The 27,243-nt window shown below is 38.5% G+C and overlaps 3 protein-coding genes across 7 annotated transcripts in view; 1 reads left to right on the forward strand and 2 right to left on the reverse strand.

Annotated features, from left to right (window-relative positions):
• Sass6 (SAS-6 centriolar assembly protein) overlaps positions 1 to 357 on the reverse strand; it is a 42,337-nt gene extending 41,980 nt beyond the window's left edge. The window contains exon 1 of one of the 3 annotated variants that reach the window (XM_045138839.1): positions 1 to 357. In XM_045138839.1, the coding sequence (XP_044994774.1) occupies positions 1 to 236 (236 nt within the window). In that variant the 5' untranslated portion in view covers positions 237 to 357. The other 2 variants (XM_045138840.1, XM_045138841.1) reach the window with 2 other exon arrangements.
• Trmt13 (tRNA methyltransferase 13 homolog) lies at positions 287 to 27,174 on the forward strand. Of its 2 annotated transcripts, XM_004663946.2 has the most exons (11): positions 288 to 550; positions 6,210 to 6,256; positions 6,362 to 6,428; positions 13,475 to 13,537; positions 14,176 to 14,245; positions 14,374 to 14,480; positions 14,989 to 15,156; positions 15,860 to 15,932; positions 17,685 to 17,759; positions 21,672 to 22,104; positions 23,148 to 27,174. In XM_004663946.2, exons 1-11 carry the CDS (start codon positions 416 to 418, stop codon positions 23,341 to 23,343), a joined length of 1,434 nt encoding a protein of 477 aa, XP_004664003.2. In that variant the 5' UTR covers positions 288 to 415; the 3' UTR covers positions 23,344 to 27,174. The 2 variants fall into 2 exon arrangements, with proteins under 2 accessions (XP_044994777.1, XP_004664003.2); XM_045138842.1 differs by lacking the exon at positions 23,148 to 27,174 and having other exon boundaries at positions 287 to 550; positions 21,871 to 22,085.
• Positions 23,500 to 27,243, reverse strand: part of Lrrc39 (leucine rich repeat containing 39) — a 34,062-nt gene continuing 30,318 nt past the window's right edge. For both annotated transcript variants that reach the window (XM_004663947.3, XM_045138843.1), the window contains 2 exons: positions 26,704 to 26,840; positions 23,500 to 23,628 (listed from right to left, as the gene is read on the reverse strand). In XM_004663947.3, the coding sequence (XP_004664004.1) occupies positions 23,573 to 23,628; positions 26,704 to 26,840 (193 nt within the window). In that variant the 3' untranslated portion in view covers positions 23,500 to 23,572. The remainder of the gene's footprint in view (positions 23,629 to 26,703; positions 26,841 to 27,243) is intronic.

Below are 27,243 nucleotides of genomic sequence, written 5' to 3' on the forward strand. Positions count from 1 at the left end.
CTCTCCTCGCAGTCTTTGCATTTCACCTGAAGTGGGACAAGCTGCTGGAACAGAACTTGGCTCATCTTGGCCCGCTGTTCCGGTGGGTGTGAGGAAAAGCCCAACAGGTCCTCCGTACAAGCCTGAAAAGCAACCGAGTCCTGACAGAGTTTGAGTTTGGCGCTAAGCTCCCGCGGAGGAGGAGAAAGAGCGATGGGAGGAAAGACGAAGAAAGTTTGGTCCTTGCCAGCCACCATCACCCTCTTCCGGTGTATGACGGAAGGAGCCCGGGTGGGGCTAGTTGTGCTATTTCCGGATATGAAGCTGTGCTGGCGGGACGCGGAACCGCCATGTTCGTTAAGGGAAAGGGACCCTAACGAAATTGGTAACTTTTGTGCCAATCGCCGGAAGGTCGCCAGCCGAAGTCATCCTCAGTATGGCGGCTTCGCACGCCTCTGGTTTTCCGACGGAGGGTAGATGCAGTTATTATGTGGAAAAGAAGAAGCGGTTCTGCAGGATGGTGGTGGCCGCGGGAAAAAGGTTCTGTGGTGAACACGCTGGAGCCGCGGAGGTCTGGTATCGATCGCCCTACCCTCCTGAGAGTCGGAAATAAGTTTCGCGGTCGGTGGGTGCTGGAACCCGGCCCTCCCCTCTTTGGCAGGTTTCTACTTCTGCCCCGCGGATTCTCCAGCTTTCCCTTGAATGAACGCAGCTCTGACTTCCACGAGCATTGATTGCTTTCTTTGACTAACTGAAGAGCTCGCTGCGACACGTTTACCTAGTTTTACCTCAGTAGTGCTGCCCAGACGGCTACTGTTGCTTCCCTTCCGCCTTCCTCTCCCTGCCCATGAGGAAGGGATAACTTAGACAAAGTAGTGTTTGAAGGCTAGGTTTCATTAATCGTGCTCTAATTGGTGAATGCTAACCACTTATGAATGTATTGAGGAGAAACCTTGCAAATTTTTAGATTTGCACTCTAGGAAGCAGCTTATGTAACTACTGGGCTAGAATAGGGAAGGAAAGTTTTAAGATACATCGCTTTTTAAAATTGAAAATGTTCATGCTTTTTCAGTAATACTGATATATATAATCAGCCAGTATATATTTGTATCTAGATACTACATATATTACATATATGTTATATGTATGTATATCAATATGATTCGAAAATAAAAGTAAGAACAAGGCAAGACAGTCAGCTAAATAGTGAATGGTTCAAAGCCAGCTTCAGTTTCATGAAATCCTGTCTCAAAAACAAAAAAAATCTGGGCGTGGTGATGCATGCCTTTGATCCCAGCACTTGGGAGGCAGAGGTAGGAGGATCACCATGAGTTAAAGGCCTCCCTGAGACTACATAGTACATTCCAGTCTAGCCTGGGCTAGAGACCCTACCTGTAAAACCAAAAAGCCAGGGGTGGTGGCAAGTGCCTTTAAACCCAGCACTCTGGAGGCAGAGGTAGGAGGACCACCAAGAGTTCCAGATCAGCCTGGACTAAAACCAGACCCTACCTTGAAAAACAAAATAACAACAACAAAAAAAAGTGGGGAGAGTAGAACATAGATAAAAGAGCATGTCTAATAAGATTAGAAAGAATCAAATTCAGATAGGTGATTTCATATCTTCTAAAAGTCTAGAATTATTTGATTTATTTTTTAAATTTATTTGCAAGCAGAGACAGCATGTGTATGTGAATGGGTATGCCAGGGCCTCCAGCCACTGTAAACAAATTCCAGATGCATATGCCACTTTGTACATCCAGCTTCACATGGATAATGGGTATTGAACCCTGGGTTCTTTTTTTTTTTTTTTTGACAACTTCCATAACTATTATAGAATAAACCATAATTCCTCCCCCCCCACACACACACTTGCCCTTTCACAACTCTACTCTCCATAATATCCCCTCCCCCTCTCAATCAGTCTCTCCTATTTTGATGTCATTATCTTTTCCTCCTATTATGCCAGTCTCGTGTAAGTAATGTCAGGCACTGCAAGGTGATAGATAACCAAGCCAGTTTTGTATCTGGAAGAATGCATTGTAAGGAGTCATACCCTTCCTTTGGTTCTTACATTCTTCCTGACACCTCTTCCACAATGGACCCTGAGCCTTGGAAGGTGTGATAGAGCTGTTTCAGTGCTGAGCACTCTTCTGTCACTTCTCATCACTTTGGTGAGTTTTGGGTTATCCCAGTGGTCACTGCCTTCTGAAAAGAGAAGCTTCTGTAGCGAAAGTGAGAATAGCATTAATATATGGGTATGAACATTAAGAGAAGTGTTTACCAGTCAGTTTGGTGAGCATAATATATGCATTTAGCCAGACACCAGCAGGTGTTAAATCCCTAGGGCTTATGACTTCCCGTGTCATAAGTTTTCAGTATCAGACATGTATTCCTTCTGGTGGAATGGGTCTCCAGTCCAGTTAGTGGTTGGTTTCCCCCATAACAGACATGCCACTATTGCACCTGCTGGCTCATTTGGCCTAGCTAGCTCAACTTTGGGCTTGCAGTGAGTGTCCACTGTTGTTTATTTCCTCTGATGACTAATCCCTCTCTCCCATGCGTATTTTATTTCTTATTCAAGTAATTTATCGTAGGCAAAAATCCAGTGCAGATCAGCCCCTTATCTACCACTGCCCAACATAGTGATAGCCTGCTTGCTATTTGGGTTTGACTGATACTTAAGCATACTGCAAACACACACTTTCTTGCTTTGGAATATGGGAGATGTGACTTATTGTGGGAAATTTTGAAATCCACTTCCACACCTGTATTGGCTGGTTTTAAGGGCCCAGCAAACATTCTTTTATTGAAGAATGAAATTTGTCTTAGAATAATTTTGTTCTTATTCTGTAGTCATCTGGAAGGTGACTAATGGTGATAAGTAGGAGAATATTGAGGACTGGGTTGATGGCTGAGTAGGTAAAGGCAATTGCTTGCAAAGTTGACAACCCTGATTTGGTTCTCCAGTACCCAGGTAAAGCCAGATACAGAAAGTGGTACTTTCATCTGGAATTCATTTGCAGTGACAAGAAGCCCTGGTGTGCCCATTTACACACACACACACACTCTCTGTCTCCCCTTGCAAGTAAATACATAAAAATATTTTAAAAACAAACAAACAAAAAAAACCCAAAATATTGTGGGCTGGAAAGAGGGCCTAGCAGTTAAGGCACTTGCCTGTGAAGCCCAAGGGCCCATGTTTAACTCTCCAGATCCCACATAAGCCAGATGTATAAAGGTGAGGCAAGCACAAGGCTAGGTGGTGCAAGCATCTGGAGTTTGAGTGCAGTGGTTGAGACCCTGGCATATGAATTCTCTTTCTCACTGTCTCTAAAATAAAATTCTAAAAAAATAATAGAATATTGGAGCCGGGCGTGGTGGCGCATGCCTTTAATCCCAGCACTCAGAAGGCAGAAGTAGGAGGATCGCCATGAGTTCAAGGCCACCCTGAGACTCCATAGTATTCCAGGTCAGCCTGGGCCAAAATGAGACCCTACCTCAGGAAAAAAAAAAAAAAAAAAGATAATAGAATACTGGGCTGGAGAGATGGCTTAGCAGTTAAGGCACTTACTTGCTTGTGAAGCCCAAGGACCTAGGTTCAACTTCCCAGAACCCACATAAGCCAGATGCACATGGTGGCACATGCATCTGGAGTTCATTTTCAGTGGCTAGAGGCCCTGGCATGCCCATTTCTCCCTCCCTCCCTCTGTAAAAAAAAAAAATAAAAATAAAAAATATTTTTTAAAAATAGGCTTGGCATGGTGGCACATGCCTTTAATCCCAGCACTCAGGAGGCAAAGGTAGAAGGATCACCATGCGTTTGAGGCCACCCTGAGACTACACAGTGAATTCCAGGTCAGCCTAGTAGTAGTGAGACCCTACCTCAGGAAAAAAAAAAAAAAGAATATTCATTAAGCCCCACACGATAATTGGTATAGCCCCCCAAAAAAACTTAATCTGATTAATTAGTCCTTTGAAGATTTCAGAGAAAGAACTCTTAAAACATGAGTCAGAAATACTTTCTATGACTACGGTTGACATAAATCTAATTTATGATATAACTGGTATGATATTTTAAAGAATCATATATAACTATAATGACACTACTAAAGTAATTTTTACCTAGTGGATCTCTATTGGAAATGATTTTTGTTCACCACCACCCTTCCCCCAGACATTTGGCAATGTTGGAAGACATTTTGCCTATAAGTGAAAAATATTACTGAAATCTAATAGTTACAGACATTGTACTGCTAAATCTACAAACCACAGGACAGTCCCCATCCCCACCTCCAAAAAAAAAATCTCTACCCCAAAATGTCATTAGTGCCAGAGTTGAGAAACCCTGTTTCTAGGCCCAAATAATAATTCTTCATTTTGTGATTAGCTTTGAATTTAGAGTCTTTTACTTTCTTTGGAAGTTGTATTTTCTTTTGTTTTTTGAGATAGAGGTCTCATGCTGGCATTAAAGATCTGTCAGCCTCACTGTCTCAAGTAACTGGGACTACAGGTATCCACCAAAGGGCCCAGCTCAAAATTAAGCCTAAAAGTAGACCATAAGGAAGAAGTAATGTACAATATTTTTTAAAAAATTTTTAACTTTGCTCTAAAATTCATTAGTTTTATAGACATGCTGACAGATACTTCAGAACTGAAATAAATTGAGAAAAAATAGTAAGAGTGAGTATTTGGTCAGTGTGTCTAGCACTATGCTAAGCAGTTTTCTCATTTTTATTTTAAAAAATGCAGTTTTCATAAATCTTAGGAAGCAAGATTTTGTATTAGTCTTATCTTCTACATGAGACAGTAAGCCCACCATAGGTGCATAGGGCTGGTAGTATAGAGCTGAGAATCACCTAAGCAGTATAGCTGGCCTTTGACAAATGTTCGTATGGATTGTCGGGTAGACCTGCCAACACTGTTTTCCTTCTCCCCTCCCCCCAGTGCCTACAGTTAAATATGTGTAACTTGAAAAGTTGTAACTACTATACTGGAAAGTTGCAAAACCAGTAGAATAAGCTGTCTCATACTAAACTGTTAAAATGTCATGTGTAATTGTTCTGAAGATGCCTTTTCTCTATATTATGTTTTCTTTTTCCCACATTTTTAACAAGTTAGAACACAAGACACACTTAAAATCAATGATACGTCAAAATTTAAGTGGACAGCATTTTGCAAAATGAATAAGTATGTGAGGTATTAGGTCTGTGTTATTAACAAAAATTAAATTCAAGGCTGGAGAAACGCCTTAGTAGTTAAGGTGCTTGCCTGCAGAGCATAAGGACCCATGTTTGACTCCCCCAGATTCCACATAAGCCAGACATGCAAAGTCATGTATGCATCCAAGTTCATGTGGCTAACCTGTTCGGAGTTGGATTGCAATGGCTAGAGCCCCTGGTATGCCAGGTCGTTCTCTCTCTCTCTAAAGTTCAGGGCTGGAGAGATGGATCAACTGTTAAAGGTGCTTGATTTCAGGGTGTCACAGCTCTGGTTCAGTTTCCCTGTACACACACAAAGCTGGATGCATAACGTGGTATATTGTGTTTGGACTTCATTTGCAATGGCAAGAGGCTCTGGTACACTCATTCTCTTTCTTTCCTTGCAAATAAATAAGAATTGAAAACAAACAAACAGTTCAGCTTATCCATTTCTTAGTATATACTTACGTTAAAACAAACTGTTGTACTTGATAAGTATATGTACAATATCTTGTCAGGTTTTTTCTTTTTCTAAGGTTTTTCGAGGTAGGGTCTCACTTTAGCCCAGGCTGACCTAGAATTCACTATGTAGTCTCAGGGTGGCCTTGAACTCATGGTGATTCTCCTACCTCTGCCTCCTGAGTGCTGGGATTAAAGACTTGTGCTGCCACACCTGGCTATTTTGTCAGTTTTAATTACTTTATTTGAAATAACTGGTTCTCAGTGGTAAGTATAATAATCATACTTGTTTTGTGTTATCTCAGATGCAAAATCCCATATGTAAGCCTTCTTGATAACCTGTTGTCCATAGCAGTATTTGCTCATATATGCAAAAGCCAGCTACACTGAAGAGTTTGTGTTTATTATTAATCCCACAACTTGATTTTTTCTCAGTTTTCCTATATTCTTAAAAAGAAAGTCTAAAAGGGTTTCCTTACCTTGTTTTTGGAATATAGATACACTGTGGTTATATCAAGCATCATTAAATATTAATCTTGATATTTCATTTAAACAAGTGTATCCCATTATTAGGAAGAAAATTCTCGGAAAAGAATCCTGTGTCCTTTGGATCCAAAGCAGTAAGTATGGACCAGATAAGTGTTTTTCTGTGCTAGAAACAATAATTGTCATAATTGTCATTTTAAAATTTCTCTCTCTTTTCTAAATTTTCTCTTTAAATGCAGCACCGTATATGAAGACCAACTAACAAAACATTTGAAAAAATGTAACTCAAGAGAGAAGCCAAAACCTGTAAGTATTTTTAATGTGTGGTATGTGAGATTTTATACGTACACACACACACACACACACACACACACACACACACACACACACGACTCAGTATTATTTGTATGTATATTTAACAACACTTGCGGTTGAGGTTTGAATTTAGCAAATGCATGTTAGTATATGAGATTATAATTTAGTTATAGTCTTAATTGAGAGAATAAAATTATATGGAACATGAATGTTGCTCAGAGAATAATTTTACTGTTTATTAAAAAAATATTTGCTAGTGTCTACTAAAGTTATTTTAGTTTATAATCCTACTTGTAGCAGACAGCTTCAGGTTTTCTGAGATGAACTTCTGGACTAGGCATAGTTATGGAAGGAAGGGATTTATCAAAGTTTACAGATCCAGAAGTTCCATAATGGTAGAAGTCGGCCACCTCTTAAAGAACCAGTCAGAGAGAGAAAAAAAAAAAAAAAAAAAGCCAAAAGCCACAGAGCATATTTCAGGAACCCCAGGTGGAACTAGGCATTTTGCATATCTTTAGATTGGAATTTCAAATCCAAGCACCCTAAGATCCACCCAGTGACACCGCCTCCAGCCAAGTGGCTGCAGATACAAACCACAAACCAAGAAAACACTGAATATAGTGGGGGCTATCTATTCAAACTACCATATTCCTAGTATTTAATAAAATTCTGGAATAACATTGGAATCTAGTAAGGGAAATGGATAATACAGTATTATGTGCTAAAACTGATTAAGTAAAAGAGCCTAAGGGGGAAGAGCCTAATCCTGTTTTGGAGAATATAGAGGGTGAGAAAAATGAGAGAGAAGTCATGGAGGCTTGTCTGAAAGACGTGTCACATAAGAGCTAAAGGACAAGGGGGAATCAGCCTATCAAAGAGGAATGTATGTGCATATATTACACAAAGGTATAGAAGTGAGAGTACAGAGCTTTGCATGACCTGGGCATTTCATGTGACTAGAATATAAAATGTAAAGAATGCTGAGTAAGAGATAAGACTTGAGAGTAGCTTAGGACAGAATGTTGGACAATGGTGACATTGAAGGGGGGGCTAGTAAAGAAACCATCAGAAAATGGGATGAATAAGAGTGGCTGCAGAGACAGGATAGTAAGAAACTAGAAGAGCATGTTACGTCAGAGTCTAGAGGAAGAAGAATTTCAGAGTGTTTAGCACTGTGTAGCTCACAGAGGAATCCAGTGAGATAAGGATGGAAAAGAGTCCATTAGAGTTAGACTGGCAATATGTGACTGATAAGGATGAAGACCTTGGCAAAATCCATACTCAATAGATTGGGTGGGCAAAAATCACACTGAAATGATATGTGAATAAATGGCAATCTTTCAAGACATTTGTCTGTGAGAGTTAGAATGACAATAAGAAAAGATGCACCATAGAGGGGCTGTCTTATACTGAGGAAATGTACATTTACTTTATGCCGAAAATAAAGAGCCAGTGGTAAGGCAGAAGGTAGAGATAGACTAGGACATCACTGCTGGTGGAAAGGTTCTCATCCAGCATACAGGCATAGGGAACAAAACACAGACAGAAACAGTGATCAATAGGAGGAGGGATAGCACAGGCTAAACTCAAACTTGCAATCATCCTTCCTTTGCCTCTTAAATAAATACTGAGATTACAGGTGTGTGCCACCATGCCCAGCCCAGGATTTAATCGTGTGTGTGTGTGTGTGTGTGTGTGTGTGTGTGTGTGTATGTGTATGTGTGTGTGTATATATATATATGTATATACATGCACACATACACATATATATATACATACATACATATACATACACACACATTTACATATGTGTGTATGTGTAATTTATTTATTGTTACTTATTTGAGAGAGAGAGAAAGAGGCAGATAGAAAGAGAATGGGCATGCCAGGGCCTCCAGCCACTGCAAAATCCATGTGCATGGGCCACCTTGTACATCTGGCTTACGAGGGTCCTGCACAATTGAATCTGGGTCCTTTGGCTTTGTAGGGAAGAGCCTTAACTGCTAAGCCATCTCTCTAGCCCCCAGGATTTAATTTTAATTTTTGTTTATTTTATTTTTTTAATTTATTTTGGTTTTTTGAGGTAGGGTATTTATTTATACATTCATTCAGGCTAGTCTTGAACTCATAGTGATCCTCCTACCTCTGCCTCCCAAGTGCTGGGATTAAAGGCTGTTTACTTTTTTGAGATAGCTGGTCTCCTACTCAAGCATTACTTCTGTTGAGCTTCCCAAGTGCTAGAATTAAACATGTATGTCATCACGCCCATCTTGGTAGCTGACTTTTTGTAGTGGTACAAGGTGTTTGAGGGGGTGATGGTGCATTAGGAAATTTAGAGAAGGAGGTAAAGCTTAGGCAGCATCTTTGAGAGTCATACTGAGTATATAGAGATAATGAATTTGAACTTGGCACCATTTCAAATGACTAGGTGGTCTTAGTATTCATTCAATCAAGGACTTAAAATTCAGATTTCAATTCAGTAACAGAATAGGGGGAAAATAACTATGAAATGATAGATATATCTTTTGCTTCATTGTATTCACTATTTTACTATATGTATCCCAAAACATAATATAACCTAAACACACACTATGGAATTTTTTTGTCTTATTTTTATTTACTTATTTGCAAGCAAAGAAAGAATAAGAGAGGGAATGGGCACTCTAGGGCCTTGGCCTTTGCAAATGAACTCCAGATGCATGTGCTACTTTGTGTATGTGTCTGGTTTTATGTGGGAACTGAGGAATTGAACCTTGACCTCTGGGCTTTGCAAGCAAGGACCTTAAACTGCTGAGCTATCTCTCCAGCCCCTGAAATTTATTTTATAAAGAAACTTAAGAATAGAATAGAAAAATTTTAATGATAGTCACAAAGTGGAATGTTTAACACACAGTAATGTCTTAACAGTCAGCTGTCAACCTGATCAAAAAATACATACATTGCTGGGCGTGGTGGTGCGTGCGTTTAATCCCCTCACTCAGGTCAGCCTGGGCTAGAGTAAGACCCTAACTCCCAAAACCAAAAAATATAAAATAAAATACATACATGGGGGCTGGAGGGATGGCTTAGCAGTTAAGGTGTTGGCCTGTAAAGCCAAAGGACCCTGGTTCGATTCCTCAGGACCCACATTAGCCAGATGCACAAGGGGCACACATGTCTAGAGTTTGTTTGCAGTGGCTGGAGGCCCTGGCGCGCCCATTCTTTTTCTCTGTCTCTCTCCCTCTTTCTCTGTCAAATAAATAAATAAATAAAATGTTTTTAAAAAAGAAAAGTGAAGCTAGGCCTGATGGCTCATGCTTAAAAAAATGCATACATGTTTGTGTACGTGCACATGTATATCTAAAAGTACTTATAGGAAAAGGATTTGTGAGGGAAAGTGTGTTTATCTCCTCTTACTGAGAGTAGATGTTGGGGCAAACATTATAGTTGCCACAACAAGTTAGCCTGTCACAGGTTTGTGGGTGACAGCAGAAGACAATCCTGAGTTGAGAGAAAGGACTTTATGTTTTCTTTTTTGGTGTTGGAATACGTACTAAGTAGATGCTATACTACTCAACTTTATCCAAAACTCTGGGGATTTTATTACTGCCTCATAACATGCAAAAAAGGCTTCTTAAATGTGCATCAATTTTATTTCCCATGGCCTTTGGAGTTGACACAGAGCGGCTTAGATGAGAATACAGCATGTCCAGTGGGCTTGTGTTAAAGCTGAGCCCTAACTGGACGTGGTGGCACACTTGGGAGGCAGAAGTAGGAGAATCGTGGAGAGTTCAAGGCCAGCATAAGACTACATAATGAATTTCAAGTCAGCCTGGGCTAAAGTGAGACCCTGCCTCAAAAAAAAAAAAAAAAAAAAAAGCCGAGCCCCAAACTCCTAGGAAATACATTTTACTTTCAACTTGAGCAGTATACACACCTGCCTGACCTGTGTCCCATAAGCAGACAATTTTAAAGAAGCCTGCCATGTCATCTAGAAAGAAACATTCTTTCTATCTTCTAAGGTTATTTGGTATATAGCTATACTTCCATAATAGCCTGGAGCAAACTCATCCAGAACCCATAAGAGAATTGTCTCCAAACAGCACCTCTTCTCAGTAATTTTGACAAAATGCTCCTGTACATTGCCAGATGCCTTCCAGTTCAGAACTACTGGGCCTGATGCTATAAATTTCAAGTACTTTAACCAGGTATGGCACCTCATGCCTGTATCCATGGCACTTGGGAAGTGGTTCAAGAGGACTGGGTGGGTTTAAGGCCAGCTTGAGCTTCAGTGTGAAATCCTGTCTTTAAAAGTATTTTACTGTTAAAATGATTTGCAAGAAAAATTATGACCACCATTTACCCCTCTAGCACTTTAGCTCTTTTTAATAAAAAGGAAATAAGGCTGTTTCCATAGTCACAGGCCAAAGGCCTAATTCTGGGATCCCAAAAGACCAGATTTGACCACCCGTTATCCTCAGTAGTCCAATCAAGTTGTGAAGTTGGGAAAGAATTTATTCAATATTGTGGCATACTAGGAAGGACTAGGGGAATGTCTTCCTCTGCCATGTGTTTGAGGTGCTGATCATATAGACTGTAAGTGGAAGAGCAGTGGGACTTATAGGATACTTGCATGGTTAAGCAGGCTGGTCAGACTGAGGTCCTGCCGGCACCTGAGAAAGTCATCACTCCTACCTGGGCTGCAGTCCAGGTCTCATCATCAGATAATCGCTCCCTTTTGAAGGAGAGCTTCCATTCCTATCATGGAATCATTGTTAGCCTTGGAAGTTCACTAATCCCAGAATTTGATATATCTTAGTTACTTCATTCTTTAAAGGGGACAAAAAGAGGTAAGTAAATCAATCTTATGTTACCAGTTTTTAGACAAACACTCATTAAATGCTTCACATGGTAGAGTCAATTAAAATGTCAGGTCTCAGACAGATGCAGTATGATGGCAGAGATGCCAAGCTTTTACATCCTGTTTCCAGTTACCCATCAACCCTCTGCAGGCCCACATGGAGAGTCTCCTTTCAGCAAAAGCCGCTTTGGTTCTCATGACAAGGTTTTACCTGTGAGTCTGTTCCTTATCTGTGTGTCAGCAGCAGTTAGCAGTTGGAATCTGTGTTCTGGGAAAAGTTTGAGAGACTAGCCAGATTATTAAAAATGTAATAACCTTGGAAGGTTCACTGTATGCCAGGACATAGTGGCAAGGAAGAAAGAAAAGTAGTGAATGATGATACAGGGCTAGAAAAACAGAACAGCATGTATCAGGCACACCTGTGTACTATGAAACTTGGTACCTAGGTGGTCATAGCTTTGTTCTGCTTTACTTTGTGAAGCTCTTCGCTAAGATTTTTTTTTTTTAATTTTGTGTACTATGTAGGGGCTGAGGAGGTGGTTCAGTGGTTAAAACTTGCTCTATAAACTTGTCAACCTAGGTTCAATCCATAGGATCCATAAAGCCTAATGCCGTGTTGTTATAATCCCAACATGTTTAAAGCAGTGGAGGCTGAGCCAGGAGAATCCTGAAGCTCATGAGGCCAGCTAAACTGACCTTCTCAGTGGCAAAAAAGCACAAGAGACCTAGTTTCAAACAAGATGGAAGGAGAAGACTTACACCCCTGACCTCCACAGGTGTGCCATGGCACGCATGTGTTCATACACACACATATACAAACACAATTGACACATGCAAATAATTAAAAAAAAATTTACTATATAAAAGTAGTTTGTGATAAATTTCCCATGTAAAAATTATACCTGGGGGCTGGAGAGATGGCTTAGCGGTTAAGCGCTTGCCTATGAAGCCTAAGGATCGCGGTTCAAGGCTTGATTCCCCAGGACCCATGTTAGCCAGATGCACAAGGGGGCACACATATCTGGAGTTCTTTTGCAGTGGCTGGAGACCCTGGTGTGCCCTTTCTCTCCCTCTCTCTCTCTCTCTCTCTCTCTCTCTCTCTCTCTCTCCCCCCCTTTCTCTCTCTTGTCTGGCACTCTCAAATAAATAAATAAAAATAAACAAAAAAAATTAAAATAAATCATATCCAGGCTGGAGAGATGGCTTAGCAGTTAAGGCACTTGCCTGCAAAACCAAAGGATCCCCAGTTTGATTCCCCAGTGCCCACGTAAGCCAGATGCACAAGGTGGCACATGCATCTGGAGTTCATTTGCAGTGGCTAGAAGCTCTGGGATGCCAATTCTCTCCCCCTCTCCCTCTCCCTCTCCCTCTCCCTCCCCCTCTCCATCTCCCTCTCTGCCTCTTCCTCTCCCTCAAATAAATAAATAAGAATAAAATATTTTTAAAAAAGCATATCCTATCCGGGCTGGGGAAATGGCTCAGTGGTTGAAGGCACTTGCTTATAAAGCCTGCCAACCTGGATTCAGTTCCCAATAACCCATGTAAAGCCAGATGCACAAAATGGTACATGTGTCTAGAGTTTGTTTGCAGTGGCAAGAAACTGGAATTCACTTGCAACTGTATTCATTCTCTCTCAAATACATGAATATAGCACAATTTACCTATAGCATTCTTAGCTAAGAAAACATCATGCTGGGTGTGGTGGCGCATGCCTTTAATCCCAGCACTCAGGAGGCAGACATAGGAGGATCATCATGAGTTCAAGGCCACCCTGAGACTACAGAGTTAATTCCAGGTCAGCCTGGACCAGAGTGAGACCCTACCTCGAAAAAACAAACAAACAAAAAAACCCCATCAAAGTGTAGTATTTATAACTAATTTTTCTATTGTATTTTTTCAGTCCCACAACAACATTGTAATACCTGAATACTTCATTCATTCCACTCAGTCACCAATTTCCACTGTTAAACACATAAGTAAAGCTAGCATTACACATCTGCCTATCTGTTACCTCCTACAGTAATCCCCAGCACTTAAAGCAAACCAGACATCATAGGAGTAGGTCCTCAGTATTTAATGACAGAATGCATTGCAGGGATGGCAAAGAGAATATGGGATGAAGGGAAGAATCAGTTCTTCAGCTTAGTTTTTGTGAACTTTATATTAACAGTACTGTTATGGTTTTGTTTTTGTCAAGGATTTCTTTATTCAAGATATTAATGCAGGCTTAAAGGATGAAGCAGGAATACCTGAACAATTAGTAAGTATTAATAGTTTTTGGGTTTTTTTTTTTTTGTTTTTTTTTTTGAGGTAGATTCTCACTCTATCCAAGGCTGACCTAGAATTCACTCTGTAGTCCCAAAGTCCTCAAACTCATGGTGATTCTCCTTCCTTTGTCTCCTCCTAAGTGCTGGGATTAAAGGTGTGCTCCATTGTGTTTAACTTAACTATTGAATATTTCATCTCAAATACTGTCTGTAAGCTGTCTTCATGTTATAAATAGGCCATGTTCCAATTTTTATATGAAATAAATTGGTTGCTTTGAATTTATAATGAATTTTCCTACAGAATCAGATTGTTAGGGATGGGCTGCCCTCAGTTTATTATTTCCTATCATGAGCTACAAGATGGTTCTGAGTCCCCTGTAACTCGTGAACTCTGTATAGACTTCTTGTCCCTGAGGAGGTTAGAGGAATGAAAGTAGCCTGGCAGATACTGAGTAGAGCATTGGCAGTTGGGCACTAACAGTGGCAGCTGAGCAAAGAGGTTTATCAGGAAGAAGAGCCTAAACTGCCATGGGATATGTCCTGCTGTTAAGCTCCTAAAGCTCGGCCTCTGCCCCAGTTCCTTACAGCGTGTTTTAGCTGTGTTATTTTCTTTTGTTTCTTTTGTACATAGGTTCCAATTTCCAGTCTATCTGAAGAGCAGTTGGAAAACTTAATTAAGAAATTGAGAAAAGCAAGTGAAGGTATGTCTGCTTAAACTAAATTATTTTAGCACAATCAAGTGGGATATGAATTGATACTTTGTGATTGTTCATAGACCTGTAGTTTCATATTTGGTTACCTAAGATATCATGTTTATGTTTTGATACAGGTTTGAATTCTACACTTAAAGGTCGCATTATGTCTCATCCAGCATTATATGATGCCCTGAACGACCCTAAGAATGGTGATTGTGCCACCAAGCACCTGAAGCAGCAGGTATGGTGAGACCACAGTAACTACCTTTGATCACAGATTTGAAGTGACCATTCTGTTCTTTCTCAGGATATTTATTTAGTTTCTCTTTTAGTGTACAATTTCCATTTCAAAAGTATGTGTGAGCATATATTAAAATCTTTGGCATAGCCAGGCATGGTGGTGCATGCCTTTAATCCCAGAACTTGAGAGGCAGAGGTAAGAGGATTGCAATGAGTTCGAGGCCACCCTGAGACTACAGTAAATTCCAAGTCAAGGTCAGCCTGAGCTAGAGTGAGACCCTACCTCAAAAAACTAAAAAAAAAAAAAAAAAAAAAAAAAAAATCTTTGGCATGGATATGGCCTCACATATAGAGTACTTAATATTTTAAACTTTGAGAAAGAAAAATTTAAGCCAAGCAGTGATTGTCTATGTAAACATACTGCCTTACATAGAAACTGCCTTGCTGTTTTCCTATTACAGTCGAATCTGTTTGCTCTAGTTTATAAAATAATCCTGTGAAGTTTGCAGGCTTCTATTTTAGGTAACATTGAAAAATTAAAGTTACTTGGTCCAAGAAGATGCTTTGTTGAGTTTGGAGCAGGAAAGGGAAAATTATCTCACTGGGTTGATATTGCCTTAAAAGATGCTGAAAAAGTTCACTTCATCCTAGTAGAAAAAGTGACCACAAGATTCAAGGTAAGTGAGATCATTGCAGTATATTGCTGACCAAACATTGTATTTTTCTTCTAGGAGAAAAAAAATAGGAACATGTCTCTTCAAATAAATTTCCTTTTTTATATACTTAATAGTTTTCTTTTTTACACTAAGTGTACTGGTAATTTAAAACTTAAATTTTGATAGTCAGTAGTAGGAGTTCTTAAAATTATTGCAAAGATAAGGAAATGTATGCAGAAAGCCAGCCTCCAGCTGGGAATGAAGTCTTGGTCCTGCTCCTACATTTGCATGTCTGGCAGATTACCCTTCAATAAAGATGACTGAGCACGCTGTTAGGCACTGTGATAGACATGTAGATTGTCGTAGGCACTTAGATTAATAAAATCCATGAGTATGATGGTTAAAATTGTTTTGTTCTTTTAAAGAGTCAGAAGAGCAAGTCAAAGTATAATACTAGGGAGATCATCACTTAATGACTCTGAGCCTTAATTCTTTTGTGAGTGAATGAGTTAAAGGAAATACTTCATGCAATTTTCAACATATAATAATGTGTGGTGTCATTTCCGAATTTTATACAAAAATATACACCCTTAGATTTTTTAAATTTGTTCTCTTTTTTCACTGTAAAAAAAATGAGCTTATTTACTCTGAATTTTCAAAATCAAAAGAAATCTTCATTTTTTGAAACATTAAAAGTATTGTTACAGGAATGTTCTCTGTGCAGGTTGATGGTAAACACAGAAAGAAGAATGCAGTGTTTGAAAGAGTTCAGATTGACATTCAGCATTTGTGTTTGAGTAAGTTGCATAACTGTTGCTCTCACAGAAAGCATGGACAATTCTAATTTGAGTGTTCCCTAGAAATCCATTCATGTAGAGTGGTGCTTCAGGAAAAACAAAATTGGTCTATTGTTAATATAAAATATATATAACACAGTCGGGCGTGGTGGTGCACGCCTTTAATCCCAGCACTCGGGAGGCAGAGGTAGGAGGATCACTGTGAATTCGAGGCCACCCTGAAACTACATAGTGAATTCCAGGTCACCCTGAACTAGAGCGAGGCCTTACCTCAAAAAACAAAACAAACAAACAAACAACAACTCAAATAAATATGCATACATATATATATATGCATATATATATGTGTAATGCTTAAATAAACATAAGTTTAGCCGGGCGTGGTGGCGCACGCCTTTAATCCCAGCACTCGGGAGGCAGAGGTAGGAGGATCGCCATGAGTTCGAGGCCACCCTGAGACTCCATAGTGAATTCCAGGTCAGCCTGGACTAGAGTGAAACCTTACCTTGAACAACCAAAAAAAATAAAAAATAAAAAAAATAAACATAAGTTAAATTAAGATTGAAATCTTAAAAAATTATTTTTTCATATCCACTGGAAAGGAAGTTTCATGTTGGAAGAATTCTGACATGTGCTTAGATTGCTTCTTTGTCCTTTTCAAATTTAGTGTTCATCCTCATACACTAGCCTTCTGCTGCTAGTTAACATACCTGTCACAATCATGTAAAAAATGAGATAACTCATTGGCAGGTTGGCTTAGCAGTTAAAGGTGCTTGCCTGTAAAGCCTAAGGACTCGAGTTTGATTCTCCAAGTAACCACATAAAGTCAGATGCACAAGATGGTACATGTATCTGGAGTTTGTTTGCAGAGACTAGAGGCCATGGTGTGCCCATTTTTTCTCTTGCCTCTTTCTTTCTATCCCTTACAAATAAATAAACAAATAAAATGTTTTTTTTAAAATAACCTTTAGGACTGGAGAGATGGCTCAACTATTAAGGAGGCACTTCGTTGCAAAGCCTAATGACCTGGGTTCAATTCACCAGTACCTACGTAGAGCCAAATGCACAAAGTGACACAAACATCTGCAGTTTGTTTGTAGTTGGTGGAAACCCTAGTGTGCCCATTTTGTCTCTTCCATAAATAAATAACATATATATTTTAAAAAATGTAAAAATAGAATTAATTCTCTGTAGCCAAGATACTTTTTAAACTGTGTTAAAGAAAATAAGTCATCTGTGAATTTACATCTGTACATATATGCTGCTAAGTCATTCTCCTTAATGCCCTTCTATATCGTTTCTTTAAAAAGAAGGCAGTGCGAACATCCCCCACCCATAATTTTAATCCAGACTTGAGAAGCAATCAAGTATTTATATAAAAATCATTGCTTAAAAACTGTGTAGCTGAATGCAGGCATAATAGTATGTAATCCCAGAACTGGCATGGCAGAAGTGGGAGGATCACCAAGAAGTTTGAGGCCATCCTGGGGTACATAGTGAATTCCAGGCCAGGGCTACAGAGTGCAACTCTGTCTCAAAAAAAAAAAAAAATATTAGACATAATACTTTTCTGTTATCATAAACCTTAAGCATGTTCCTGTGTTATATGTTAGATTCCATGAAGTGAGAATATTTTTTTGTTGTTGTCTTAGTGATTTTCAGGCCTAAAATTCAAAGATTGTAATTCATATTCTCCCCCCTTTCTTTGTTTCACATGAGGGCTATATGAACTCTCATTTCTTTTTATTTCAGACAAAATTCCTGTTCTAAGGGAAGGAACTCTACCGGTGGTAGGAATTGGAAAGCATCTGTGTGGTGTGGCAACAGGTATGCAAATAGGCTAACAACATCTAAATTAACATGTAAGTTTTAGCTTGCATGGCTCTAATCATTTGAATGTTTTCTCTTGAGTAGATTTCTTATGTTCACAACTCATCTTTTTCATAGTAGCACTGGTCCATGTTAAGTGAAATACAGTGCTTTCCTACTTACATGTTCACTTGGACCATTTCATAGGGTGAATTTAGTTTTATATGTAAATGCTGTGTTGTGTGGTACCTTAAAGTTCTGTGGGGTATGTGTCAACCAAAAAAGAAAAGGTATTATCTAGGGAAACTATGATTCCACCTTCTGGAAGGTATTGAGTTTAGAGTTGGTAACCTGATTATTAAGTACCCTGTAACCTTCTCACTAGAAGATTCTTGTGTCTTGGCATTATGTGAACAACCTAAGACATCTAGCTGGGCATTGTGGTACACACCCTTAATCCCAGCGCTTGGTAGGAAACGTAGGAGTATCACTTTGAGTGCCAGGCCAGTCTGGAACTACAGAATGAATTCTAGGTCAGCCTGGAATAGAGTGAGACCCTATCTTGGAAAAAAACAAAACTATCATGCATGAAGCCTAAGTGCTAGTATGGTAATAGAAGCCACTTGGAAGTCAGATAGCTTACCCTTTAGGTCAGCTGTGTAACTTCCACAACCCAAGCTTTCTGAATGGTTGTTATCTCATCTGTAAAATAGGGATTATTTATTATTAAGTAATTATTTACCAGGTTACAGGCAAAGTGTCTGGTCTGAATTGGTGCTCACAAAATGTTAACTGTTACATCTTCTTGCCTCATATTTATTTCATCATCCATGCTCATTCAGGAAACTTAGATCCTTCATTAGGTGGTACTTAACATGGCTAAAAATGGCTTGAATACTGTATATTTGTGTTGTTTATATTTTTAGAGTGCTTTTCATAGACTTTATCTTATTTAACCCTCATGAAAATGTTCAAAAGCAAGCCCAGGGTTGGAGAGATGGCTCAGCAGTTATGGCACTTGCCTGAGAAGCCTAGGGACCTAAGTTCGATTCCCCAGTATCCACATAAGCCAGATATACAAGGTGGCACATGTGTCTGGAGTTTGTTTGCAGTGGCTGGATGTCCTGATATGCTCATTCTCTCTCTCTCTCTCTCTGCTCCCCCTCCCTCTCATAAACCAAATAAACTTTAAAAAAATAAGTCCATCTGAAGCTTTGACTCTTCTCGCTCAGTCCATGTTTCCCTAAAGCATAAGCTATTATGGCTGTTTATTGTGTTCTGTACACATTCCCCATTGTCTGTCTCTCTGATGTTCCCTTTTATCTCTACTTCAGTTGCTTGTCTTTATTGAAATTCAGTTTTCTTCCTTTTGTGACATTTCTTTCTCAGTTCGTCTCCTTCATCAATGCCATTCCTGTCTTCCATGGTCGTATATCTATCCTTTAAGTATTAATATTCAACCCACATGCTACATACCTAATGTATCTTTCTTTGTCTTGAAACTCATCAGTAGCTCTCTATGGCTTTACTGTTCCATAAACAGACCCTATGTATTGTCTTCTATACCACTGCTCCTGCTGTTCCTGGAATTCCATGGTAAATCCAATTGAAAGAATTACTCAGTTTCAGTTTGACCTTCAGCTTAGTTATCACCAGTGTAAGGAGCCCTCTTATGTACTATTGCCTGCTTAGTATTGTCATAATAGCCTGCCTCTGCATGTCTTTATTCTAATTATCTGTTTCTATAACCAATTCTACTATTTTTAGAATAGTGCATATCCTTGGTGTGTAAGAGGAACTCAGTGTTTGAATGAATGGTCTTGGCCATAACGGTTTGCTATTTTCTTGTCCCTTTCTATGGAGAAGGTACTTAAGATAAAAAGAGCTTGAGTCCAGGCATTGTGGTGCATGCCTTTAATCTCAGCACTTGGGAGGCAGAGGTAGGAGGATCGCTGTGAGTTCAAGGCTCGGCTACTCGGAGATTACATAGTGAATTCCAGGTCAGTCTGGGCTAGAGCGAGACCCTACCTCACAAAAACGTGATTGAGGGCTGGAGAGATAGCACCAAGTGTCTTGTTCTTTGACCTTGCTTCCCTAAGAGTCTCTGACAGAACCTAGAGCTCCCCATTTTTCAGCTAGATTGGCTGGACAGAGAGCCCCATCAGTACTCATGTCTGCCCTCCTCAGCACTGGGTTTATAGGAATCTGGCTTTCTATGTGAGTGCTGAAGGTTCAAACTCAGGTCTTCATGTTTGCTCAGCAAGCAGTCTTAGCTCCTGAGCCATCTTCCTAGCCCCTCAAGTCCTTTTTAATTGTAACATAATTTAATTGTTTTAATATTTTTATATTTTTATTTCTCAAAATTATTCACATAAGTCACATATAAATAAAAAACTATCACTTTCTCCAAATATTTCCCAATTATTTTTGTTGACTTAAATCCATATTTAGAATTAAATTTACTAGTAAAATAGCACATACTATTCACTTATTTCCTCTTAGGGTAATAGGCTTAAAACTTTTCACTTGTTTTTAATTAATTGGACACAGTATGACAATCTAATCCACAAATGTGGTTTTTTTCCTTTTTCTCTCATTTATTTGGAAGCTAATTTTGATTACATTTTGGGTAAAAGAGATATAGAATTATAATAATACATTTGCTACTGGCAATAATAATCACTAGCACTGGAAAAAATATCTGGGCATTTACAACTAGGACATGTCAACTCATGTTATTTTGGAGGGAGTAGAGGATCTGGCTTGTTACAAAGTAAGAAACCAGAAACTTCACAATGACTTCTTAAACTGTTCCCCATACCTCCACCCCAGGGTGAGAGAATGAACCCATAGCTTTACATGTGTTGGGTAAGAACTCTATTATTGAACTACATCTCCAGGTCCACTTTAAGACCTTCCTTCCTTCCTTTTTTCCTTCCTTCCTTTGGTTTTTCGAGGTAGGGTCTCACTCTAGCCCAGGCTGACCTAGAATTCACTATGGAGTCTCAGGCTGGCCTCAAACAAATGTTTTGTTTTTACAAAATATATTTGTGATCTTCCCTAAATTGTCAACTATACACTATAGCAGTTTTCAATGAGAAGTAGCCATGATCATCAAAAATCCATCTTTTTAATTTAAAATAATACTATTTTTTATTGTAGCCTGGCATACAACCCCTCTTTAAGTTTGTATTCATCATGTATCCTCAGTGTTTTGTACACTAAATGCATTTAGTAAATATTTGCTGAAAGAGTACATGAAAATAGTAAGGCTACTCAGTGAGTCCAACTTTCCATATTCTGATTCTCTTTTCTCAACTTTCCAATGCATCGCTCTTTGCTGTGAATATACTGCATTTCAAGACTAGCATCTTAAGCAGGTGTGGAACATGCATATAATACCAACACTTGGCTGGCAAGAAGACCATGGCTTTGAGGCCAGCCTTGGCTATATGATACCTTATCTCAAAAAGAGAGAAAACAAAAGACAGACAGACTAGCATCTTGAATTAGAAGCAGTATTCAAAGCAAAATTGCCTTTCTCCTTCATTTCTTTCCTTGGGTGTCTTAAGCTTAAAAGTTCCTTGGAATGTAAAGTCTATGTAACTATAAGTCATCTCCTAGTCTAGGATGGGAGAAATGAAAGACAATTCAAGGAGTTGGACAAAGGTTTTCAGATTATATGTGTTAAGCTTTCAAAAGTTTTATCAGGAAGTAGACTTTATACAGAATAAATCACTAGAAAAGTAAAGATAGGAAAGAGCAAATTTGAACAAAGTTGATAATGTATGATCAAATTGTTGTGAGTATAAAACTGAGTTGTTTTTTGTTATTTTGGGTTTTAAAACCATTCTGTTTAAGAAATGTAAAAAATATATATTTATTTTTAAAGATGATGTGGTTTGGGGGGCCACATAATTGTGTTTACAGATCTTGCATTACGATGCTTGGTTGAAACCTATGCTGCCAGTTTTGAGCAAAGGAATGAAGAACCGTTAGCCAAACGTATAAAGAATGATAAAACAGAAAAAGAAATTAACACTTTGGCCAAGGAAGGAAATGAAACAAATGTCCCACAGAAGTGGAACCCTGTGGCTGGCATTGTTATTGCACTCTGTTGTCACCACAGGTGTGATTGGAGACATTATGTGGGCAAAGACTACTTCAGGGCTCTGGGCCTTGGAGCAGCAGAATTCTACTATTTCCAGCGGATGAGTAGCTGGGCCACTTGTGGAATGCGTAAAACATCTTTGGAAGCCTTGTCTGTGAGCACAAAGAACATAGTCAATCAAAATGATGACGGTGATGAACATGAAGATGGAGGACACAGAAGCCTAGAGGACAGTACGGAGAGTTTGCCTGGGTACGTGAGTCCTGCAAGAAGACACAAGTCTATAGGTTATTATTGCTACACCATAGTCCCCCTGGCCCCTGGGTATTACATTTCAAGAGCCAGCACCTAAAACCATGCATGGAGCAGAACCCTGTGTAAAAGCATTGCAAATACTCCCTCCATCAGTCTGATAATCAAGATTGCTACACAATGACTAATGAACCAGTCACATGCAGTGTGAGTATGCTAGAGCAAGGGCTAATTGTATCCCAGGGAAGGAGCAGCATTGCACAAGGCTTTGCCATGATAAACAGAACATGATAATTTAAACTTACAGTTTATTGTGAGAATTTGCCATTTAATATTCTCATCAGTAGAACAACAGAAAGTGAAATTTACTGATTATTTTCCAGTCTTGGCTAAAGGGAGGCAGAGGTAGGTGGATTGCTATGAGTTTGAGGCCATCCTGAGATAAGATTACACAGTGAATTCCAGGTCAGCCTGAGCTAGAGTGAGACTACCTTGGGAATATATATATTTAAAAAAAAGAAAGTGAAACTGAGTAAGAGGTCTACTTTCTTTTAAAAAAGATGATCATATCAACAGTTTCAGAAAGTATATTTTGTGCTGGAGAGATGGCTTAACAATTAAAGTGTTGCCTGTGAAGCCAAAGGACCTAGGTTGGATTTCCCAGTACCCACGTAAGCCAGATGCACAAGGGGGCATGTGCATCTGGAGTTTGTCTGCAGTGGCTAGAAGCCCTGGGGTGCCCATTCTCTCTCTGTCTCTCCTCTCCCTCTCCCTCTCTCTGTCTCTCTCTCCCTCCCCCCCACCTTTCAAATAAATAAATAAAATAAAATCTAAAAGAAAAAGAAAATACATTTTGCAAACTAATTTTAGAGTAAGTTAAAATACACACATTCTTATTGTGACAATCAAGTATTGGAAGCAAGTTACATAGCACCTAGTATAATGTAACTAACTTAGTGGTGACTCAATAAATGTGACAAAAATAAGTTTTTATAAACTTGTACAAATTTTAATACTGTTTTTTTTGTGTTTATTCAATTTAGAATTCTTACTGTTGAAGAAAAGAAGAAAATAGGGCATCTTTGCAAATTGCTGATTGACCAAGGTCGCATCCAGTATTTACAGCAGAAGGGATTCAGTCCAGCTTTACAGTACTACGTAGACCCCTTGGTGTCTTTGGAAAATGTATTGTTAACTGCTTTACCAACTCATTCTTCGTCACCAGAAATAACTGGTTGATGGAAAAGAAGTTTGACCATCTGTTGTCTTCCACCAACAAACTTTAAATTCATTTTAAATTATATTTTTATATTCACAGAAATATTAACAGCAGGCAATATGAACTTTTAAAAAATACTGTGGCCTCATTTAACAAGCAATAGCTTTTTTTTTTTTTTTAACTTTAGAAGTCCAAAACAGAAGTCACCATATTCCCAAAGTGTTCTTCGGCAGAGGGTTTTCAATTACGTTACCCATTGGAACCTATAGTGGTCGGTAGAGTAGGCAAACAGTTGACTTGGTCACCTGAAACACACAATAACATGTCATCACATAATCAGAATATAAACTTATATTTGAGGTAATTTGGTAAAGTAATTTACCTCTGGTTTTAATATTTTTCATTTCTCAAGCTCAAAATGTAACGATCCCTTGTCAGTTTTTGTCTGACAAACACCAAAACTGAAAAGATAATTTCAAGAAAAATCTATTTCACTTCGATTTTTTGTCAGATAATTATCTAGTTAAAACTTAAAAGGAGATACAAAGCATACTTGTAAAACTTGCAAATAACTCTTAGGAATCTCATATCTTTTATTAGACCACCACTTTAAAAATATAAGTACAAAAAAAGTAAGTTAGTTCACTCCTGTTTGGAAAATAATTTGGAATACAACAGAAATTAGATGATGAAACCAAACCTCACATTTAGACCTTATTTAACTAATAAATGGTTTCTATGCACAAGAAAATTCTAAAGCAAGCATGGGAAGACAGGTTTTCTCTTCCACATCTTATCCTTGATTTGTTTCTATATGTATTTGTAAAGATTATCTTAACTGTTGGTACATATACCAAGACAGAGGATCAGAACCATTAACTTTAGATTACAGTAATAATGATTTTTATCCTGTAGATTTAAAATCATATAAATTATAAGAGCCTAGCCCATTTTTAATTCCTGATCTTTCTACTTTAGTTTAATCTCATATGCCTTGTCATACTGTCTAGGTTTGAATTTTAAGCCTTTGGCCTCACAACCATGTGACCTTGGACAAGCTATTTAATCTGTTTGTGCCTCAATTTTCTCACCTTAAAACAGATGATTATAATAACAAAATGAAACCTACCTCACAAAGGTGCTTTGTGTATCAAATCAAAGATGACACAAGTAAACTTCTCAGAACAGTTCCAAGCACAAAGTAGTTAGTAGTAGTAACTAACATGTCTATTTTTAATATAATAGACATACTTCTTTTATCTCTATTTAAATTGTTACTTTTTTTCTTCAAATTTTATGTGTAATGTTATTAAAATAAGGTACAATGATTATTTTTAAGTTAGTTATTCATACTCCCCAATGAGGAGAACATAAACGAAGATAACATGTCATTCAGTGAGTATCCTTATTTTATGGTCATAAGTGTTCTTTGTGTCACAAAATTTGTTTTATATCATTGAAAGATTTATGCCTAGAAATAAAAAAAAATGTTCTACAAGAGGTATACTCTGTTATATTTCAAAAGATATAAATATACACCCCAGAATTATCATACCAATACAGTATATGGCTTAGCTTATTTACCTTAATAACATATTTCTGATAATGGGGCTTAGTACTTTATGGGAAAGTAAGCTCATCTTTCAAAATGCTAACCATAGGTCAAGATTATTATTTTCCAATCTTATTTTCTGTTTCTCACATTATACAGAAGTGTTCATGTAAGATGGGTATATGTTGTATAGCTATTTCTTGACTTGAGACATTTTAGGTTTTATAAACCTCCTTCTTGAACTTCGCATTCACTTACCAAGCATTTTCAGTATGTGAATGCAGCCCAACACAAAATCATAAACTTAAAACATGAGGTTTTGGGGATATTTTTGTAATTTGTTTTTGCAACTCAATTGGGATTCTTAAGCATGAACTCTGTATGTGATAACCTCATTCGGCAATGACAGAAGCTAGTCACACCTGAATTAGGGACATTACATTCCCACAGGTGATCAAATTTACTGTTAAAACTGAAAATCCACTTGCGTGGTGGGAGTACCCGCCTTTAATCTGAGCACTCAGAAGGCAGAGGTAAAAGGATCACTATGAGTTTGAGGCCAGTCTGATATTACTTAAGGGAATTCCAGGTCAGCCTGGGCTAGAGTGAGACCCTACTTCAAAAAAACAAAAAATGAAACCTGAAAATCCTCCTCAGTGCCTACCACCTGATTGGCTCACCTAACCAGACTCTGCTTTTTCCTTCAGCTCTGCGCTACTATCCAGTTGCTATGCTCAACAGCAGACTCATTGTGAACTACTCCCTTGTCTCATCTTCATCCACTTACCAATTTTATCTTCTGCTTTTCCAATAATTTAATCCTCGCTGCTTTACAAAACTAGGCCTCAAACTATAAGAACTTTTTTACTCTACCTCAACCTGTCATCCATGCTATTGCTTGGATAGACCTGATCTCTCCTTCTAGTGGAAAGACTTACTGTCTAGTCTGGTTATACTCCTTTTCAAAGTAACTTTGATAGATTGAGCTCAACTAAAGTCTGCCTTTTATATCATCATACTTCTATGGATTGCAGAGCCATGATTTTTGTATTACCCTACCATCTCACTGCTTTTACTAAGACAATGGTGCTCTAAGCTCTGTTCCCCTGTTTGATATAAAAGCTCTTTTCCTTACATACAAAAAGTTTTTAAATTATGCGAGGCTAAGTGAAATCTGCATTTCATACTTCATATTCTGTTTGTTCAAAATCAGTGTTCTGAATATTTTTTCATTCCTAAGTAAAATGGGCTTTTGCTAGGTAAGGAGGAACAAGGATAGTCTACTCAAACTCAATCTGACATGTATGTCACCTGGCAGAATCAGGGAGTGAATCTTCAAGAATCATGACCAGGACCAAGGGGAGAGCTACAGCTCAATGGTACAGCACTTGCCTAGCGCCCCGAGCCCTGTGTTGGATCCTTAGTCATCTAGAGGTACATGCACTGAGGAAGAGAAGCACATTTTTACTTGCTGGTTGTGCTTCAAGTGCTTCACCAAAGGATTTACTTCCTTGATTCCACTTGATTCTACTTTTACAACTTTTCACCTAGCACTTAACCAAATTATTTGTTTTTTGTTTTTCAAGGTAGGGTCTCACGCTGGTCCAGGCTGATCTGGAATTAGTCTCAGGGTGGCCTTGAACTCACAGTGATCATCCTACCTCTGCCTCCTGAGTGCTAGGATTAAAGGCCACTTATCCAAATTATAATCAGGGTTGTATTTTATAGAAAAGGCAAGATAGAATGAGAAATCCATAGAGGAGTTGTTAGGACATCAGAACTTAAGTTGTATGCACATTCCTCATCCAAAAAATATTTAATCTCATACCTGTTCTTTGTGACTCCTGTATGTACGTGTGCATAAACTGAAGGCCAAATAATTCCTGTTCCTCTTCTCCATCTGTGCCCTCTCTGGGAGGAAATGTTACTTCCAATTTCAGTGGGTTGTCTCTGAAGTTGACAAACCTAACAGTTCACCAAAAAATAGCATTTTTGTAGATGCCATAGAAATGTATGAATACTTATTTCCCTTGAGAAAGATCAAATAGAAGTATACTAAGTTACTATTTAAACTGCCTTCTGTAACTGAGCATCTTTCTGGGAAGTACTGTATCTTAAGTTTCCTAGAAGAAAAACAAAACTTTTTTTCAAAGCTTATGAAAGCAACTATTAGTGTGTAACATATATTTAATGTAATGCCATTTACTTTGTTTTGTTTGTTTGTTTTGTTTTCCAAGGTGGGGGTCTCACTGTAGGCCAGGCTGACCTGGAACTTGATCAAACCCAGGTTTGATTTCCCAGTGTTCACATAAAGTCAGATGCACACAGTGGCACATGCATTTGGAGTTAGTTTGCAATGACTAGAGGC

Source organism: Jaculus jaculus, chromosome 19, assembly GCF_020740685.1.
Source record: "Jaculus jaculus isolate mJacJac1 chromosome 19, mJacJac1.mat.Y.cur, whole genome shotgun sequence".
Lineage (NCBI taxonomy): Eukaryota > Metazoa > Chordata > Mammalia > Rodentia > Dipodidae > Jaculus > Jaculus jaculus.